General features: G+C 46.1%; 1 protein-coding gene across 1 annotated transcript in view; it reads left to right on the forward strand.

Annotated features, from left to right (window-relative positions):
- MND1 (meiotic nuclear divisions 1) overlaps positions 1 to 21,860 on the forward strand; it is a 440,846-nt gene that overhangs the window by 351,005 nt on the left and 67,981 nt on the right. Inside the window, exon 6 of the mRNA XM_085641689.1 lies at positions 16,449 to 16,563. Coding sequence (XP_085497815.1) covers positions 16,449 to 16,563 — 115 coding nt within the window. The remainder of the gene's footprint in view (positions 1 to 16,448; positions 16,564 to 21,860) is intronic.

Below are 21,860 nucleotides of genomic sequence, written 5' to 3' on the forward strand. Positions count from 1 at the left end.
TTTTTTAACTCTTGCTCTGTATAAAAGAACAGGGCAAACGTTCATAGTGAGAACGGTAAGAGTAGGGCCAATTGCCCCTCCTCCATAAAGACAAGCAAAGTCCGAAATAGTTTGTGATTATATCCTTAACCTATTTGTAATCCGCACTTTGTGAGAGGACAGTTTAGTTTTGAGTCAGATGCTAGGCCCATATAAGAATACTGTCACTTCCTCAATTTTCTTATCCAATTCCCAAATATATCTTGATTTGGATGTTTCCCATGCCAGCAGCAAGCGGCAGTTTCTCTCATAAATCAAGGGGGAAGCCGTATGCTCAGTCTTTTCAACTATATACGGCACTAGTGATTTACTGTGGACATTGGAGTTACCCTCCCAAAGTCCAAGGTGCAACATAATATACTTGGGCATGTTGTGTGACAGTAAAGATATCCAGCCAGTACCTCCGCACACAAAGCAACCCAACTGTTTGCAGCAGTCATGTGCACATCCTCCACTCTGGTAGAAAGTTGTTCCTGGCTTGAGATTCTGGCCTCAACACATGAAAATTGAGAGGATAAAATAGAGGGTCATCCCGCAGGTTATCCTCGGTTAGTTGAAGGACATCATTTTCACAAAGTGTAGTTTCAGTATTTTGTCACATTTCCTCTCCATTGTACTTGCAAATATTGTGGAAATTTAGCTTGCAAACTGAACATTATCTGCGCCATCTTGCCTCTCCCCAGCGTCACGCACAGCGAATGCACGGCCGCCATTTTAGGCACCCCACTCCCTCCCCGCTCATTCTCGATCGCCAGCGCTTTCCCCTGGCGCTGCGAACATCCCCCCGCGCGCCGGCCACCCCCGCTCTCTCATACACGGGCCATAAACCCTCTCCTTCTGCGCGACCCTGCTACGGAACCACATCCGATCGACATCCCATACATGGTCATGCCGCTCCTTTGATAACCCCCTTGCTCTGCGCCCCATTGTCCGAACTGGTCCCAGGCCATCACCTAGCCCTGCGGATGCAGTTTATTGCCCCTACTGTAAGGGAAACACCCCACATCAAAGGGATTACAGTAGATCAAAGCCCCTACCCCCTGAGACCCGGCCGGTTGCACACACCCCCGGGAATTGGCGGAATTCCCCGCTGCGCGATAGCCATCTCCTACTGCGGGAACTCCTACTGTAGCTATGTGTGGGATCGGATCTGAGCCGGGGCTTCAGGGGATGTTCTCTCATGCATCAAGGAAATCTCAAGGATGTACTATGTGTAATAAAGCAATAAACCGGTGTATAAGAGACCAGGTCTCAGAGATGCAGTTAGAGCACCTCGTGACGATACCTTGCTGTCTGATCTGATGTGTTCTGCTCCGACGGAATAAAACTTTGTTTCCTGCCTTCCAGTCTCCGGCGCCTGCCTCTTTCATTGGTAAATTATCGAGTGGTATGAGAGGCGATTACCGCCGGGCAAATACTTGAAAGGTTATCGACTGAAACTGCCGCTACCATTTAACAATTGGCGTCCCAAACGTGGGGCCCATCAGCGACACGTGGATCCAGTGGGAGAGGTCCCGACGACAGAGTGAACGACTGCAACGATCGGGAGAGCTCCTGCCCAATAGACCCTCGTCTGGCAGCCGATCATCCGAACTTCACTGGTTCCGAGCAGACCTCTCTCGAGTGATCTACGGTCCTGACTGGGAACCATCAGGAGTGCCGCGGCAAATACGGAGAGTAGAGGACGATCGGGCGCTGGAGGCGGAAGACAAGAAACTGTCCACGCGGTCCGGGTAAGGTCGTGATACACGACAAATTGCGAAATAATTGATTGATTGTCTGAAGCTTTGGAATACTAGTATTGCTCATTGATTGTGCTTATTGATTGTTCTCTTTGAGATATTCGCTGTCTACAAACGGGGAGGAGTAGAAATACTCTCTCTCTCTCCCTTTGCAGATAGTGAAGGGTAGGTAACGCAGACTTTTGTCCCCGTTGAAACCCGTCGTGCCTATCTTTATCTCCCCACTGATTGATTGTCCGAACATTGATTGTTTTGAAGAATAGTGCTCTTTGAGATATTCTCTGTTTGCAAATAACGTAGAATAGAAATATTCTGTCTAGTCTTTGCAAATAGTGAAGGGTAGGTAATGCTGACTTTTGTCCCCGTTGAAACCCGTCATGCCTATCTTTATCTCCCCATTGATTGATTGATTGATTGTCCGAACACTAGTTGTTCGATATTGGTTCTTTGGAGGTATTCTCTGCTTACAAATAACGAAGAATAGAGATATTCTGTCTAGTCTTTGCAAGCAGTGAAAAGATAGGTAGTGCTGACTTTTGACCCCGTTGAAACCCGTCATGCCTATCTTCTCCCCACTGATTGGTAGTTGGTTCTGCCCGGACCGCTTATTAGAGGTGAACCATCCTGCTCCACTGGAAGGCACCCCTAATAAGGACATGTTCACTAAATATGGACTAGTCGCCGTAGCTTATACCAAGCTATGGCATAAATATACAAAGAAGGACCCCGAGAGTCAGTGGCCACTGATGGGATCCTTCGACGACCATAAGATAGAAGTGCTAGAAATAGCTCTGCGTAGCAATAAGACAACGCCTACTATGCTTGACAGTATTGGCATGTGGCGCAAAGAAGCAACGCAACGGAAAAAGAGGGAAGAAGTAAAAGCAGAAAAGGAATTACGAAAGGCAGCTCACCTTGCCGCTAGAAAGTTAGAAGAAGAAATAAAGGAGAGAAGGGAAACTAAACTAAGACAGGAGCCCGAAACATCAGGCCAGTACGCTGTTAGGACCCCTTCTTTGCTCTACCCTGAGTTATCCTCTAAGCAGCGAACGAATGACGAATTACTGTTAGGTCCCCCGATCATTTACATGCCCCCTCCATATGCACCCTCCCAGTCAGTAGTACAACACCCACCACCCCCAAACACGAGCGAAAGCAGTACAGGGGCCTCGGTCCTCACGGCCTACACGCCGGCTGAGCCTCTTGTACTGAACCCAACGTCGGCTATAACGTTAGACGACCCAGAGATGAGAAAGAAAGAGTCCACCAGAATGAATCGACTAACGAAGGATGAACGAACAGGAATCGACAAAATAGTAAAGGCACTGGTAGGATCCTTTTTGACCTTACAAAAACTAAAGTAACGCTAGGAGTTAGCCCTTTGTGGGACATATGAAACCAAGGGAAGGAGCCAAGCTCACGGTCGAGACGGCCACGAGGTAGCCCGACTCCATTACTCTCGCCTACCTAAACATGTCTGCCCTACTGCCCACCCCGCCCAATAAGTATGACAAAATCCTGCACAAACGGAAGCCTGCTGGCACCCACCATCGACGTCACCAAACTAGGGCTAGATCGCGCGCAATTGGTCTATGTTATTTTTCCGATTGCACAGTAACCTCCTTGTGCTCGTCATCAGATTGCAAATAGGTACAAACACTCCAACGAAGTAGTATAGTTATAACATTTTAATAACTTATAAGATATAACGAACACACCAACAGGGTAAACAGGTTAAAACACGTTTTAAAACAACTATTTACATGACAGTCTGCTGCAACCTCCATCCCAAAGCCTTAACGTCCACGTGACACCGTCCTCGCCTCTCCTTCCTCGAAATTGCAACATTGGCCTGTTTTGGGCGGTTCTTTTAGTCGGCTTTGGGCTATAAAAGCCATGCAAAAATCCATTGACATCAGTGGCGGACGACTGTGCGAATAGGCCGGAGGCTATACGAAGCGCCGAAGTTCTGGCAACACCAAGGCGGAGTCCGCCACGCTGTGCGGATCTTCCCGCTTTCTTTCTTCTTTCTTCAATAAGGGCTGATGCCCTGGCGGGGGGAGGCGACGCGGACGGGCCTCCCCCACCTCCCCAAGTGGAGGCTCACCAGCAGATGAGGGCACCCCAGCCATCTTTTTCATCGGCCTGCTGAATTTCACCCTGGCACGCTGTGCGGATCTTCCCATTCTCTTCTTCCTTCAATAACGGAGGGTGCCCTGGCGGGGGGAAGCGATGCGGACGGGCCTCCCCCACCTCCCCAGGTGGAGGCTCGCCAGCAGATGAGGGCACCCCAACCGTCTTTGACTCACCGGCCAGCTGAGCTGCACCCTGCCGCTGCACGCGACCACCGGACAACCGCCCAAGCACGGGTTCACCAGGATCGCCACTAGCTCCCGACGCGAGGAGTGGGCCCCCGCAGCCAAGAAATCGGGGACCCACCCCGGTGGTGATACCATCCAAACTGCTGTCGTCACTGCTACTGGAATCACCCCGGTGGCAGTACCATCCGAACTGCCGCTGTTACTGCTGCTGGCTCCTCTCCGGTGGCTGTACCGAAGAGCTGCTGCTACTGCTGCCCTTGAACTCCGGCGGTCGACTCCTCCGGATCCAGGCCTAAAGCCCACCGTGAGACAATTCTGGACTCGAAAGCTTGTCTGCTTGGGCGTGGGCCCCACCCTTGATAAAATGCTCCCCTCAGCCTTGCAGAATCGGCTGGAGTCATTTGACACTCGACTCCCGCGGACTTCCGGTAAGGACAAAACCGCCGCCATTGCTCTTTGCCCCGGACGGCAGCCACCTTGCCTCCGCTTGGTGCAGTGAGAAAGACTGGTTCGAAGCGTCGGCGGAAGAACCCGCCTGCTGCCCCGCCCCAAGAACGAACCATGGCATTTCTACGGGGTCGCAGTGACGCCATGCTGACGCAAAGTTGACGCTAATGAAAGTTCTCGAACTACTGAAAGGGATTCTGGTCCAACAGCTAATTCATGGAAAGACTTAGACTGTACTCTGGCCCGACCTCGCCCCAAGATGGCGCCGATGTAGGAGAGGCCTACAAACCCTTGTGGCGTCCCAGTCACGTGACATTTGTGTTAAAAAGAGATATATATATATATATATATATATGCGATGCTTCCACACATGATGGTCGGGGAGGGGCGGGAAGGGAACCGATTTTATGCCGTAGTAGCGTTGCTCATGACACTCGACGCCTCCCACCACGTGGCCGGCCTGAACGGTTGTAGGCCCGTATCTTGTATGCTGACATTGTTTTAAATAAAGGGTCTCTTGAAAGAATTACGGAATCAGTGCCATGCCTACTTGATGCACACCTCTCTCTCTCTCTCTCTCTCTCTCTCTCTCTCTCTCTCTCTCTCTCTCTCTCTCTCTCTCTCTCTCTCTCTCTCTCTCTCTCTCTCTCTTTCTCTCTTTCTCTCTTTCTCTCTCTCTCTCTCTCTCACTGCCTCCCTCACTAAAAAGCCTTCTTACCCTCTTTTCTGTTTGAATAAATTAACGACACATACCTCCTCGGTAAGTGTATAATTGGCCTGGAGCACGGTGGTGTTCGAACAAATTGACTGAAACAAAACGACCGTTCTTTGCCACGTTACTACCTCTCCTTTCTACAAATATTGAGCTTAATTGGCTGAGAAAAGAAAGGACAGGTAAGACGACTGATGTCTCCCAATTTGGCCCTCATCACGGGGACTATATGTCAGTGGTTTCCGTTTTTCAGAGCTTTAACAACACCATCTCCACCGCCCAGAATTACCCCCGCCCAATTACCCCAAAATAGAATGTCTAAAGCACCCCGTTCTCCCAAGATAACCCCAGCCCTATACTAGCCGCCTCAGAGTATTTCGAACGAAACAGCAGATGACCTCATTCACTAATAATGCATCGCCTAAACTGATAAAGGGTTATCTATTGTCGCCAGCAAAAATAATGCTTAGCTTATGTTCCTCCCCGAAATGGATACTCGTGAACACGTGACAGTAGCACCTCGCACTTTCTTTTTATAAACTTAACAGTCCTCGGAAGGAAATATGTAATAACAAAACTTGTGTTGAGACGAACGAGCCTCTGCCGGAGAAGCCGGTTCGAATTTTTAATAGACTAGAAAGTTGACAGATGTCAGGCTTCCTGCAACCAGTATCGGGCACAGGAATCGGCACCTAGGGGGCCAGACGATGGACAGGGACACCCACAGAAACTTGCACCACAGCAATAATTAATAGATTAGTAACGCACACACTAACATCAGAGTTAAAAGACACCAATCATGCAGCAACCGATAAAAACATGTCCGCAACTACTCGGTGGTTGGGAGAGAGGATGAAGTATGTAAATGTCTTCCCTGCCAACTCTCTAAGATTTTTTGTTTCTTGTACCCATTTAAAGATAACGTGCTGCCATCGGAAGGGAGGGGTCGGACGTGACGCACAGCCTGGCTGCAGACCATGGAACATCTATGACATCGACCAAGGGGGAGGCTACGAAGCAAAAAGGGCGTGAGACGAGACACCATTTTCAGGATGATAAGCGCGAAGGGCTACATCGAGGCCCCCTGCTCACCGACCAGCGTGCCTGAAGTCTCAACCCGTCGGGCCCGATTGATGGGCCCAGTGCTGGAAGATTCTGCTCCCCTTGGTCCACATTTTTGATCCGATCCCACTCCACCCCCTCTTCCCTCGGCGTCCCGAAGCACGTCACACCCTTCTCTCTCTCACCATCTTTTATATGGATTATGAATCTGACCTACCCACAGAAGAACAAAAAGCAGGTACCCTGTCTCAAAGTACCTATGGTGAACTGTGTTAAGGAACAGGGCTGTGATCGGAGAACAGTGAATGATCACACCCTGCAACGTGAGAAATTGGATTTGAGCTGGACCTTAGCTCCACCGCCGGTGCTCAACAGTGCCAACGAAAGAAGAACAACAATGAGAGCTTACCAGTGATAGCTCTTTATAAAAAAGGACACTGGAAAGAAGAACCCATGTCAAAGTTGAAAATCCTCTCCCAACCACCTTTTTATATTAACTATCTTCTTATCAAGTTTTCATGATGTTGCATCAATCACTTCCGACTGTACACTGAGAAGTTAAGAAAATGTAACTTTGTATAGTAACATTCATACAACACCAGCCATGTACACGACTATACTGTAACTCTGTATGTACTACCTCCTCGCCTACTTTATCACCTGTAAGTAACTATAAGCAAATGTGTCAGATTACTCCTGCCTGCCCTAAAAACTCTGTATCTTTAAGGAATGTACGAAAGACATTAACGATATTATAGCTGAAGGTTAACGAAGATAAATGACGGCCAGGCAAGCTGGCGAGATATGTTAAAAGGGGGGACTGTGGAAATTTAGCTTGCAAACTGAACATTATCTGCGCCATCTTGCCTCTCCCCAGCGTCACGCACAGCGAATGCACGGCCGCCATTTTAGGCACCCCACTCCCTCCCCGCTCATTCTCGATCGCCAGCGCTTTCCCCTGGCGCTGCGAACATCCCCCCTCGCGCCGGCCACCCCCGCTCTCTCATACACGGGCCATAAACCCTCTCCTTCTGCGCGACCCTGCTACGGAACCACATCCGACCGACATCCCATACATGGTCATGCCGCTCCTTTGATAACCCCCTTCCTCTGCGCCCCATTGTCCGAACTGGTCCCAGGCCATCACCTAGCCCTGCGGATGCAGTTTATTGCCCCTACTGTAAGGGAAACACCCCACATCAAAGGGATTACAGTAGATCAAAGCCCCTACCCCCTGAGACCCGGCCGGTTGCACACACCCCCGGGAATTGGCGGAATTCCCCGCTGCGCGATAGCCATCTCCTACTGCGGGAACTCCTACTGTAGCTATGTGTGGGATCGGATCTGAGCCGGGGCTTCAGGGGATGTTCTCTCATGCATCAAGGAAATCTCAAGGATGTACTATGTGTAATAAAGCAATAAACCGGTGTATAAGAGACCAGGTCTCAGAGATGCAGTTAGAGCACCTCGTGACGATACCTTGCTGTCTGATCTGATGTGTTTTGCTCCGACGGAATAAAACTTTGTTTCCTGCCTTCCAGTCTCCGGCGCCTGCCTCTTTCATTGGTAAATTATCGAGTGGTATGAGAGGCGATTACCGCCGGGCAAATACTTGAAAGGTTATCGACTGAAACTGCCGCTACCATTTAACAATATCACAATGCACTATCTCACAGCATACCTCTTTTCATTTATTTTACCATTTGTTAGATTCCCCATTATGGGGATGATATTGTTCTTTCAGAGTTGAACATGGACATCCTCCTCCAAAATAAGTTCCTCTCAAAGCACCTCTCATCAGTCCACCAAGCTATGATGGCAGTTCAGTTAACCAATGAGAGGCCAGAGGCAGTGCTCCACTGAAGCCGTTTCAGAAGGCCTGCACCCAGCACTTGTACACACAGCCCCTCAACGTCTAATTCAATGGGCAGAACCTGTATCCATCCCTGCAGCCCTACCACTCTCTATGTCACTGCACACACACGCGACCTTGTAGCTGGGTGCAGGAAGTCCCTCATCCATTAAAATACATAATTCAAAGTTTATTTTGCTTTGTGTAGGAAACAGGATTGTGTAGGAAGCTGGACTATATGGGAGCAAAGTCTCAGTCTTTATTGTGAACTCTGGCTGAGCTCCCACACGTCAAAACAATCTAACACCAACAAGTAAACTGGTTTCTCTGATTAATCCTAAGCTTGCCCATGGTCACAAAGGCTTCCTCAGCAAGAACACTGCATTTTGTGCATGAACAGTACCATCAAAGCAACATTAGAGTTAGGAAATAAGTAGGTTAAATTCCCAAACCAATTTAATTAGAAAGAATACAATTTAATGATTAGCGACACCAAAATGATTAAAACAGGATGTAGAATTCAGGAGTTATATAATCTTTAAGAAGCATTTGGAGAAAACCATTAGAAGCTAAAAATCTAATGTTATCCAGTGGGTTACTGTTCACTGCACAGTGGTGGCTGGCATCTATGGAGAGAGGGGGGCGGGCACGCAGGCAAATAAAATTAAAAATGAAACTCGTCCTGCGCTCCGGACGTTGTCTTTCTCGAGTGCCAGGCTGCGGGCAAACTTCCTTGCCGAATCTGAGCAGCGCCAGGATTGGAGGGAGCTGCCTCACTCGGCGCTCCACAGCACATTGGAGGCCTGCACTTACTCTTAACCCAGCTGTTTGAAGACAGCTGGGTTGAGAGGTTTAAAGTGTGCATGTCTGGCTGGCCATCCCAAGATGGCCAACCAAAGAGACATGCGCATTTTAAACAGTGCAAAGGCAGCCCTCTGTTCACCACTCCTCCGTGCTGTCACTCAGCAGGCCCTGCTCTGTCCTGACGCTCAGTTCAGGACGGGACAATAAAAAATAAAATAGCAATGAATTACCATTTTATTTTTCATCTCGGGAGGGGGGCTTTGGGGGCATTTAAGTGGGGTGATGCTCCTCTGCTCCAAAGAAGGAGCCGCCTCTATCCCTACTTACCAGCCCCCCTCCTCAGTCAACCGGTGAGGAGAGGTCTGCCAGTGGGTAACAGTTCGCCCAGGTCATGAGTTTTACCTTTGCACTCAATTATTTTATAGGAAGGCAGAATCCTTTAGCTTTGTCCAAGCATGGCCGCACACGGTCAGATGCATCAATTTTGCTATCCCTCTAAAGTCTCGAACCAAGCTGCAAAATTTTGTAAGCAGTAGTACCTTATAGGTTGTAACCTTAGAGATTGGAATGTTGTCATGCACATTTTGGTACCTTTTCTCACTCTTGTAGTTTATCTTCTGACTCACAAACTTTTTTGGAGGTAGGGTTGGAATCCATGATGGGCAGGTCTTCACCAAGTCGAAGGCCACTGGTCCTTGAATCTTACGCTAAACATCTATGAGAGCAACAACCAAGGGCTTTTTCCTGTCAAGACTGCGTCTTTATCAGATACATTTGCCACTTCTGCCTGGTGCTCGAGAGGGAGGGTTAATTTTCTAAGTCTAAATTTCCAAACTTCTACCAAATGTTCTGTAACTTCTCTACTGCTCTGAAACTTCCATAGAATGTTTGAATGTCATCGGACCACGGTGTCAAGTGGTAAAAAAATTCCACATCCAGAAATCCAGTTATTATTGGTCTTGTTGTTTGTTTGTGCCCGCACTTGTTTTTTTTGCCAGGAATTTCTTCACTTCAGTCCCAGGGAAGGAACGTCCTTAGCAGACAGACCGTCACATAGATCCTGGACCCTCTTCTTCTTGTGCAGCAGCAAGAGCCTTTCAGGTCCAAAGATTTAGGATGAAGCTGCATTCACAGTCATCAATCCTTCACCAGGCAGAGAAGACTCTTCCACCACAAGTAGTGTATTTGTTCTCCTCAGTCCCAAATACCTCTCAGCCTGTGATGGTGGTTGTATTTCAAAGTTAGCACTCCAGTGATTGGTGAATTTCCCTGCATGAGTATTCATTTTTTTATCTCTTATATCGTTCTGCACAGAAATCAATCCTTTCTGTTACCTTTTCCCCATTATTGACAAAACCAGTAGGCAAGATTTAATGTGATCAATAGCATTTGCGAACACCTTTGTTACATTAAAGCCAGACCTATTGACAGTGCAAATGCTTATTTTACTGTTCTTTTTTTTCAAGATTGTAAGTGTATTATTAATCCGAGTAAGACAACAGATTCTCCCTTGGACCTTTGCACAAGGGATCCATTAAAACTGTGAAGGAAGAAAGGGGACTCTATGCTCAGTCTAGCTGATATGTAAGCCCAGTATGACTTTGCATCCATGGAGTCTTTCAAATGCATCCAACTCCATCATCCGTTGCTTAGACATATTTCCAGATGTACTCAGATTCCTGATTCTTCACCCCTGGAGGACCGGGTCCTCACAGAACCCTTACCAAAAAAGGCTTTTTCGCTCATATACAAGAAACCTGTTAATGATTCGCATGACACCCTTGCTGCTTTAAGGTCTAAATGGGAGACTGATGTTGGAGAATTTGAGGCGGACGAAAGGGAAGGAGCCACTGGGTCCTTTTGGGAGGTGGCTATCAACGCAGGGTTCCTCCTTATTCAGCTACGCATCCTACACCATTCATACTACTCCTGTACCGCCATTCATGCCATGGACAACAGTCCCACAGACTTCTGCCTTTGGGACTGTGAGGAGGGAGGCACATTCTTCTATATCCTATGGGCCTGCTGTGCAACACGACCCTACTGATTGACACTACAGAAACTAACTAGGGAAGTCTTGGGTGTGGAGGTACCGGATTTAACTAAAACATGCATGCTGCACATCTCGTGGGGATGACTCACCGCCGAGATATAGCGAATTTGGTTATCACTGGGTCTGTCAGTGGCCAAACATGACAAAGCATGTAAGTGCATTGCAAGGGATGCACTAACGTTGGCGGGGTGGGAACAAGACATGGACTGGTGTATGCTAGCCCAAATAACTATACACCTGGGCAGAGGGTGCCCACGAAAGGGGGAGAAAATGTGTTCCCGATGGCGATCATACCGTGAGATGAAGGTGACATCCATTGAGGATCCCAGTGTCCATAACTTAGATGCTCTTTAGACATTGACGGTGTATTGTTTATGGTTTCATCACTGTGTTACTCTTATTATCTTAAATATGATGCTTGGTTGTTACATTGATGTATTGCCCTCTTGGGGACACATGTTACGGGCCCAGTGATGGGACTTTATTAAATCTAAAAGTATTCTGGATGACAAGCAAGTTGGCTTTAGGCCAGGCATGGGTCTGAAACAGTTGTGATTTCATTTATTGACAATCTTCGATGACCATGGACAACAGTGATGTTGGTGCAGTGATACTGTTGGATCGGTCTGTCATATTCACCACCAAGGATAATGCTATCATAATCACGAGATCTTCATACGATGGGCTGTCAAGTATGGTACTTACCAGAATAACTTCCTTCTCATTTGCGCATACTGATGCAGTTCAATTGGGATCTTGTGTGTCTGCTTAGAAATGATTTGCCCTATAGGGGGCAGCCATTTCTCTATTTTTATTTACTCCATGTGTTATGTTATGTTAAAAAAAACTTGTAAAGTGCAGCGTATACCCGGGGGTGTCTTGTTGCTAGTCAAAGAGCAGAACAAGTACAGAAGAAAACTATTGATTAAAACAGCCAGGTTTTTAGGGATTTCCTGAATTGTAGAAGGGAGAGGGCTGATCTGGTGTGCAAAGGGAGGAGATTCCATTGCTTGGTTGCTCCTACCTGGAAGCTACTTCCACCCCATTTAGATTTTTTATATCTAATGGTATTTATTATAAAGTATCCCAATGATCGGAGATTTCTAGTGGGGGTGTACCACGAAAAAGCTTTCTTTAAGAAGAATGGTCCAGAGACATAAAGAGCTTTGTAGGTCAGAGACAGAGATATGAATTTAATCCTATTTTTTATGTTAAGCCAATGAAGATCTTTTATGGCAAGAGAGTCCGAGTGACGTCTGGGCAATCCTAGGAGTAATCTTGCGGCTGAGTTCTGCGAAACTTGAAGTTTTTTGACATATTGGACCTGCAAACAATTATATTGGCCATTGCAGTAGTCTTATTTTGATATTATTAAGGTAGAGATAACTGTCTTCCTGACAATGATGGGGAGGAAATTTAGAATCTTCCAAAGGATTTTAAGGGTATGCTAAGAAGATGAAATTACTTTTTTTAATTTATTTTTTAGAGTTTTATATAGCGCAAACTAGACCCGAGGTATCGGGTATCGGAGCGCTTTACATGAGCACCAGTTTCGTTACAGATGAACACATTAATTTTTTTTTTGTTAGGCACGGGGAGATTTAGTGATTTGCCCAGAATCACAGGATTTTGAGCGTCGTTGCCGAGACTCAAACCCTGTTCCCCAGGTCCGAGGTAAACCGCTATAGCCGTAAGCTACATCCTCTCCCCAAACTTGACTGCATTGATTTGTTTGCCGAGATCTAGTTTATCATCCAGGATGACCCCGAGACTCTTAGCTTTGTTTGTGGGGATGGGGAGTGGTCCAATTTCAGCTTGCCAACAGGGTACTGACCAGAAGTTGGGATTATTTCCGAGCAGGATCACTTCCGTCTTCTCAGAATTGAGTTTAAGACAATGCGTGCTCATCCAAGAACTGATTTTACCTATACAGTTCTGGATTCGATGGCTAATATTGTTCGATTTGTTGAAGGCGGAAATCACTATTCGCGTGTCGTCCGTGTTGGAGGTGAGCAAGAAGCAGAAAGATTGAACAAGAGGGGCCAGTTCAACTACGTAAATGTTAAAAAGGGTGGGACTGAGTGATGAACCCTGTGGCACTCCACAGGGCAGCAAAAAGGGTTTAGATGAGAAGTTGTCTACTTTGACCATATTTTTCCTGTCAGAGAGGAAGGATGTAAGAAGTTTTAGGGCTAATTTATTTATGCCGGTCGCCTCCAGACGGTGGATCAAGATGGAATGGTCCACCGCTTTGAAGGCCGCCGATAGATCTAACAGGATCAGAGCTGCCGAGCCGCCCTCATCCAGGATAAACTGTAGTTAATCCATGGCCTTAATGAGGGCTGTCTTGGTGCTATGTTCTGATCTGAATCCACATTGAGTGGGATCGAGACAGTTGTTTTCATTAATGAACTGATTCAACTGGGTATTCATGATCTTTTTGATTATTTTAGATGGAATGAAAGTCTGGCGATAGGCCGATAGGTAGCCGGGTCTTCTGGGTCAAGATTAGGTCCTCTTTATGAGTGTAATGTAATTGAGTATATGTATGCAAATTATGAGCAAACATTGTTAAATCTACAGAAACTAGGGAATAATTAACTCCCTTGTTACATGTCACAAGCCTTAGAAGCGACCTGTCAATGGAAGGAAAAAGCGTTCTTAAGTGTAATCCATCCAGAAGCAATGAGTTAGGAAGTACATTACCTTATGGCTCCTACTGTGGGTCCTCCATTGTACGATGCAGTCTGGAATTTAGGGATTATAGATTGTAACCTTACTTTTGACCAGCAGCTTTCTATTGAGCCTTATTTTATCACCTTCGGGTGTCACGTCAAAAACTTCGGCTATTCCTGTTTCTGTTTTTCTCCCATTGACATACAGTCTTACATTGACTTCGGAAATTTCTGGAGCTTGGGTCTAAATAAATGGGAATATGTCACTCCCCATTGAAAACACATGCACTGTCTCCTGGCATGCAAATAAATTGTATTCACAACACCTTGCATGATGCTGAAAATTTACTTAGGCCAAGTCCAACATTTATATGTGAGGAATTTGTAAAACCTATGCTAAACACTCTCAGGGATCAGGTGCCCACCTCATGTTTCAAGTGCCTAATCTCAAATTGCAGTGGAAGATATAAAGCTTTTCGTGTCTAGGGCACGTTAACTTGGAATGTACACAGAATTCTTGAGCATTTTCCCCCAGTAAAATTATTCAGGCTTTACCTGCCAAACTTTACTTGCAGATTGTGAGGCTTGTGGTAACTACCACATAGCTCATAATTCTGAATCATGTGCAAACAGTAGTTTACACAGAGATTGGAAAATAACAGGCCACTCATGAGGGCCATAGTAGTGTGTCATCACTTACTTTGCAAAAAAGAAAGAGGTTTATTGACAGCTATAATTTTGACTCATTATTATAAACCATCTTTGGCGAATTAAATTATCCTAGAAAAACAAGCACAGAGCATTTAAATAGCAAAAGTGTGTATGCAAATGTGTATGGTAAAGCCACACCCCCTCAGCCTGGTAATGTTTATTTAAAGCAGTTGCATCTGACTTGAGTAATACCTTTAGTAAAGACTGTGGAACTGCAGGAACATGAAAGAATGGCAGTGCTTTTGCATCTGACTAAAGGGGGACATCTAGAAATGTCTTGAGGAACTGCAGCTCTGTGAAATAAATGTGAAAAATGTGCATCTGGCTCAAAAGGAACCTTATATGTATATGTGTGCATATGTGCGTGCATACATATGTGTTTGTGTGTATATATATATATATATATATATATATATATATATATATATATATATATTTCCCAACAATATGTTTGAGACCGCTTGACTTCATAACCAGTGACTGCTAGTACCTATACATACTAGATTGTCTTTACTAGTCTTCCATAGTAAACAAGACATTTATTGAGAGTTGCGATATTGATTCATCAGCGTGTACTGGAATTGACATATTTACTTATGCTATAGAAAACTAGCACAATGTATAAGAGTAGCAAAAGTGTATATGTACATTTTTATGTTGAAACCACAAACCCTCAACTTTGTGAAGGACATTTGAAGCAGTTGCATCTGACTCAAGGTTCATTTAGTGACACCTGAGTAATTGTAGCCATGAGACAGACTTTTAAGCAGCTGCTTCTTGTTTGAGAGCGACTTCTAGCAAAGTTTTGAAGGACTGCAGCTGTGTTAAAGACTTCGGGCTGTTGCTTCTGACTCAAGAAGGACATCTAGTATTTACTTGAGGTACCTTAGCTATATTAAAGGCTAGACCGATTGTCTTTGCCAATGCTTGTTATCTAAAGCAATGTCAACTCATATTTTAAGGTTCCCTGTAACTACAGTTTTAAGGAGATTTGTTTTGGTCTTCCCTTTAGCAGTTAAGTGCTATGACAAAAGATACATTTAATTGTATTATGCAGCTCTCACCACTCACAAACACACCACGGCCATGGGTGAATAAACATGGTATTGTTTTACTTCAGTTAATAGCCACCCATAGTTTGAGATGCTTCAATGAAGGGCTAAGTTCAGACATACCTGCCTGCTTCATTCATTCCACATAAGATTCAGGCACGGCCAGCAGAGGTAAGAGAGGTACGGCGAAGGGAGCACATGGTAAGTGGTTTTATTTGTTTTAAATTTAATTTGACCTATCCCGTTGTCTGTCGACTTCCTCAGTGCCCCACCATTCTTATCTCTGCAGTCCGCACCCGATAAGATTCCAGCAATATATTAAGACTTCTGGTGGCCCTGAATTCATGAATTTCAGTGGACCACTTTATTCAAAACGTGATCCCAGTCGGCTGATTTTGAAGATGGACACTATACTTCTTACTCCCAACCTGTTTAGTTATTGGAAGGGGACATTAGCACTCAGTCTGGTGGGTCAATTCCCATGTCCAGTAGTCTACATCACGTTCATAGGCAATGTCAGTGGTAGGCTAGTCTGAAGAGTTAAGTTGTCCAGAGTTTTCTGAACATTATGTGGGTGGGTTCAGCTCATAGGCAGGTCAGCAGAGCTTTGGTACATGGGCTTACCAGAAATCAATGACGTCTGTTTTGGCATCTAGTTGAGCAATGATGCATCACAGAAACGGTGCACCGATGTTATAGTGATAAAATGCTGTGCCTGCCTCTGGCTACTCCGGAAAATCATGTGATGGTACCCTTTGAGTTACTAAATGTCTCATTTATACTGCCCTACATGACAAACCAAGAGGCTTGAGTGACTTAACGATTTGCCATCTATAAATAAACTACTCTGTATTCTGACACCACCCGGTGTGTCTAAGGCTACCTATAGGATGACGTAAATACAATTGTGTATGTATAAAATGGTCATTTCGCGTGTTAAACTCTTTATGTCTCATTGCATATGCTATCGTGTTACAGGAAGAACGTGCAGCGCTCATGAAAGAGCTTGCAGCGCTCCGACAGCAAAAAGAACAGCTGCAGGCAGAAGTGGAAAAATACAGAGAGTGTGACCCAGATGTGGTTGAAGAAATACGTAAGTTCTTGCTAGTTCAATCGAATATTCTAGCATCTTTGTGTAACAGTTTCTTCAGCGAGCCTTATCCACGATATGCAGATAAACCAGAGAGGCTTTCACGCCGTGCGCAGCAGCATTTCTCGTCAGATCACTTGTGGTTTCCACCCGCCGTGCACTGTTGTCTTTTTCAGACACGTCTGACGCAGCGCCAAGTTCACCCGCGCGCGATGGGTTTAACAATGGCTGACATGCAGAACAAATAGAAAGGCTTTGAGTCCATAAGCATCCTCCTCCGGATAATTGATTGATAATCAAAAGGCTCTGCAGCTTTCCAGTAGGGACTAAATCCTGTAATTAGCTGCGCGGGCGCGGCTAAACATAGGATGAATGTAAAGAGGTTTAATTGGTTTCCGCTCTTCGGCTTCGCTTTCACTGCTGGCGGGGGTTGAAAAGATTGTAAGCCGTCTGCTTTACACTTCACTGGCCCAGGTGTATCTCGACAAGCCACGTATCTACCTCGTATACCATGTATTGTCTTTATCACTGTGTTCACGTTGGAGCCGCCCCCCCCCCTTTCATTTAAAGAAGCCCACTTACCACCTGCGCAACTTGAGTGCCTTGTTCAAATGGATTTATGTGTGCTTCCGTTTACACGCTAGCAAACTATGTAATTCATAAGTGCGGTATGTTGTTTTCCTCATGTGAGGTATTTTACCTCCGTTTTTCCCTCGTCGCAGTTTCTGTGCTGAAAACTTCTTCACGAACAGGCACCCCTTTGTGGTGGCTTACAAAGCCTGCTTGCAAAATCCTCTATGTTTCCATATATACACCATTCCGGCAGTATCGGAGAAGGATTATTTGAGAGATGCAGCATAGTATAAGCAGAAAGTGACATTGGGGCATTCAAGTAAATTTGTGTTTGTGCACTACCCATATTGGTAATTAGTGCTCCAAGTTTTCTGAAACAAGTTCTATCGGGATAAGACAAATGTATGTGCCACTGTGTAGTTATAGTTAGGACAACATTTCCATAGGATATTTATTTTTTGGTTTGATAATAACTTTGGTGGTGTTTGACAAATCTTCGCAAAACTTTTAGAAAAAACAGTCCCATTCACCTCCGCTTCTTACTGGAAAGTGTCGGGGTAATATGTCAAGCACAGGGCAGAGGAAAACAGGGGGTGCGAGGGGTCCCAGAACGCACATTCCCCATGCAGTTTTGCTTGGGAAAAGTGAACAGCGATACCGCAAAAAACGGCTGAATGGAATTACACCAAATTTGCCAGAAAGCTAGACCTTGATCCAGAAAGCACACGTTTTGTGATTTGATGTAATAATGTTCAGTAGTTTATGAGAAAGGCTTAAAATGTATGTATATATAGAGACACAAAGCATCTACGGACCCAATAGATCAAAAGGTAACATTTGATCGGCTGCCAAAACATCAACAAAGATTTTTTGTTAAACTCGTCCCCTGTACTGCAAAAAGAATACTAAAACATATGAGGCGCATGGTAGGGATACCCTGCTTCCCTAGGCCTGGTGGGAGGTTGGCCAAACTCACATTTTCTTCTTTTGGGGAGGGGGACATATACCCCCCAAAGCCATATTAATGCCCTGGGGACCCCATCCTCCAGGGCCGCATTAACTGTAATGGAGGAGGGAGTATGCACCCCCCCCCCCCCCCCCGCCTCCTGAGCAAATTTAAGGCCCCGGGCATCCCATCCCCTGCGGCCGATTTGAGTTATATTGGAAGGGGGGCCATGTGACCACCCTGCCAAGCCATAATATGTTCCTGGGGACCCATACCCCAGGGCTGAAGTAATTTTTTAATTGGGAGGGGGCATGTGCCCCCCGAGCCATAATATAGCCCCGTAGATGCCATCCTCCAGGGCCAAAGCATTGAGGTGGGGAGGCGTGAGGCCTCCCTTCTCGAGCCATCCAATGGCGCCGGTGACCCTATCCTCTGGGGCCCAATGACAGTGTGTAGAAACCCCATCCCTAGGGACGCTGGGCTGTTCCCTACCCAGGAGAGTATGGGCAAGGAATACAAATCTAATTCCCTGCTAGCTCTCTCCCAGGCAGGGAACACAAATTTGCTCTTGCACAACAGGAGCAGAAAAAAAAGCTGGGCAGGAGCAAATCAACAGACCCAGCTCCATCACACCTTGAAAGGAGTGGATTCTCTGAGTGGCACCGGACTACCCACGAAAAAAAGAAAAATGGCTGGCTCCCACTGCCATCCTTAATGGGTGCTGGCTTAGCAGCCGGCCGGGGATCATGGAGCTTCCCCCTTGGCCCCAATGTGTACATGGAGTGTGTGAGTCCTGGGTGGGAATGGGACACCTAAAATAATTTTTTTAGAAAAGCAATAATAAAGGAGTGACAGAAGCCTCTCATTTATTATTCACTGCTCCAGGCATGAAACTCCCAATAATCAGGGCAACTGTGATAATGCAACCACTGATTTATTCACATGATTATGGATTTGCTACATAATCCATCATCTGCTGCATAATCAACCAATTTTAATAAAAAAACATATTTCTAGCTTAAACGTATCAAAGGTTACTGAAAACGCGGCAACGTGTTCGCACACAGTTAAATACGCTTCGCAACAGTTAGCTTATTTCTGCGTTTAATTGTTAAACTGATACTAATGACTTGAAATCTTTACCCAGACAGTACTACCACGTATAAAAGTGACAAAATATTGAATGCTATTTGGCTTTTCTTGTCGCATAATTTAGTCAACCCTACTGTATAATTTAGTGCTCACCTGCTGCATAATCCATGTCGCTCTGTGCACCTCGATCATTTATGAGAGAAAAATATATCACGGTGGTATTTACTGCCAACTGTTCTGTTCCACATAATGGTGCTATGATGGTGATATGTTACATACAGTGTCATTTTTTCAATTTTTTTGTTCTTTTTACAGGTTACAAAAAATACCCAATGGGCATGTTTCTTTGCATGCTTAATTTAAGCATGAATTTTGGCTGAATATCAGTTAGGCACACTAATTACACATAGTAAAAGTGTGAGTGAAGTAGGGATCACACATGGTCCTGAAGAAGAAAGCCAAGGGGATGGCTTTTGAAACATGTTGACCAAGTAGGAGGCAACTCATTATAGTATACCCCCTATGTCTCCCCAATTTTTAATGTTTCCAGCTAGAGAGGCGAATAAAGTTTATATTTTTCTACTAGCCAGGCAATTTGTAATTTACACCACTATCTTTCCTGACCCTACCACTCCTACTTCCCCACTACACATAATTATTTTCAATGAACGAAGTGCTCCCGGGTCTTCGTAAGTTGCAGCACGCCCCGCCTGTAGAGGGAGGGGAAGACCCCCATGATGAAGCATGACACTGAGGGATTCTTAGTGTGTGAGGGGTATTTTAAAAACACATAGTGTTTCCCATAACAAATTCTTGGGTGTAACACAATTTCCGAACCTCCATCACTATTACTTTCCTAAAAAGGAAGGATATATTGTAAAGTGGTAGAATCTTCTTGTTGAATTAAGGTATCTTGAGGAGAAAAATTCTACTCTCCCCCCCCTCTTAACTCTCCCCTTGTTTTTTTTGCTAAATAAGTATTATTAAACATTGCACTGCGTGTATTTATAAAATATGTTGTGTTATAATTATTGGTGACTTTCTGAGAAAGTTAATATGTCTGCTTTATATATGTTGATATGCCCATCTCCTTATAAAGCCAATAGGACTGCCCTTTATATTTATATATATCAAAAAGGGTTTGGGTGCCTGCTTGAATTGGATGCAGGGCCTGGTTGTAAAAAAATCCTTGTGTAACCCCACATGCGCACGGCCAAAGGCCGGGTGTGGTGGCGGAGTTGGGCGACCGGGGGGGATCTGGTCTCCTATCCCTTGCGGGGAGCCTCCCAGTGGGACCCGCTCACTCGATGCCAAAATTATTTTAAAAATATGCTTAACGGTCCAACAGTACTCCAGCTGGACCACAATTGTACATTTTTATTTAAGAGTGCGACATTTATTGAAGAAAAAAAAAATCTCGCCAGGTGGGCCAGGTTTCAGGGGGTCAGTGCAATATACAATTTCTTAAATATTTATTAAACTCAGGAGGCGGACATGTGGCGCTTGTAATGGCCCTGGGGACCAAATATCCCAGGACACAAAAGATGCTTTTATATATTTTTCCCCTTCTCACACACGTTCGGGCAGGGGATGCTGGATTGAAAGAAAAGTTGCTAGCCGGGCAGGAGCACACAGCAGAGTGGGCAGCTCTCTCCAGAACCCGAGGATGGGTGCTGGGTGGGGAGCCACGGTGGCCTTTGAACTCCTACCATAGCCCCCAACAGACACATGAGTTGTGGATGCTCCAGATGGGACTGGAGCACACAAAAATATGTAAAGTGTCTCCAGCCCCAGGGCTCCGGCCCCCCCCCCCCCCCCGAGCAGGAGGCGGTCCTGTCGCGCACATTAGTGACGCGACAGGCGGGCCTCCTTCCCATAGGTCCCGGCCCAAACGCGTGACCCGGAAGTGATTCGAATCACTTCCGGGTCGCATGAAGGGACAATGTCCGGCCAGTAGCCCTGGCCTGGCTACTAAGGGGTATAAAGGGCTGGGGAGCACAGGAGTCTGTCTCTTCGCTCCTCGCTCCCCAGCTTGCCCCCAAGCCTCGCTAGGAGGCAGTAATTTTGTTTTTGCAGGTTTCGACAGTCGAGGTGTTTTGCAGGTTTCGACGTCCGGAGTAGCGAATCAAGGAAGTTCTTACCGTTGTGCAGTTCGCGGGACCTTTTCCAACGTCGTGACCAGGATCTGCTGTCGCTTGCCGGCCGGACGTGTGCTGTGGTCGTGTGCTGAACTGACCCGAAGCGGCAGGAGAGCGGACGAGGACCCGATCGGAAGCGGTTGTGCTCAACCTGTGGCGGAGGCTAAGACTGCGGCGACTGGACGGTCTGGGGAAAATTGCAGGTACCCGGAGGAGGTGGTGCGAGAGGCGCTCGAGAGCGCACACCCCTCCGGTTTTTGAATTGTCATCTCCTGCACGCCGTTGCGTGTAGCGGTGCGCGCTTGCCTGCCTTATGCGCATTATCGAGGCAGCAGTTACGAATTTTGAATCACAGCGCGTAGGCGCTTGCACGCGCGCGTTGGTGATTAACTGGGGGCAAAAAATTTGTACGGTTGAATTTTGTGTTACCGGGCATCTAACATGCCCCGCCCTATCAATTGAGCTGATCCCAGCGCGTGCTACTGGTGCCTTTTTTCCGCTTGAATCGTTTTGTAACTGTGTAATAGCATCGGAGACATCGTGCATAGGCA

Source organism: Triturus cristatus, chromosome 2_2, assembly GCF_964204655.1.
Source record: "Triturus cristatus chromosome 2_2, aTriCri1.1, whole genome shotgun sequence".
Taxonomy (NCBI): Eukaryota; Metazoa; Chordata; class Amphibia; order Caudata; family Salamandridae; genus Triturus; species Triturus cristatus.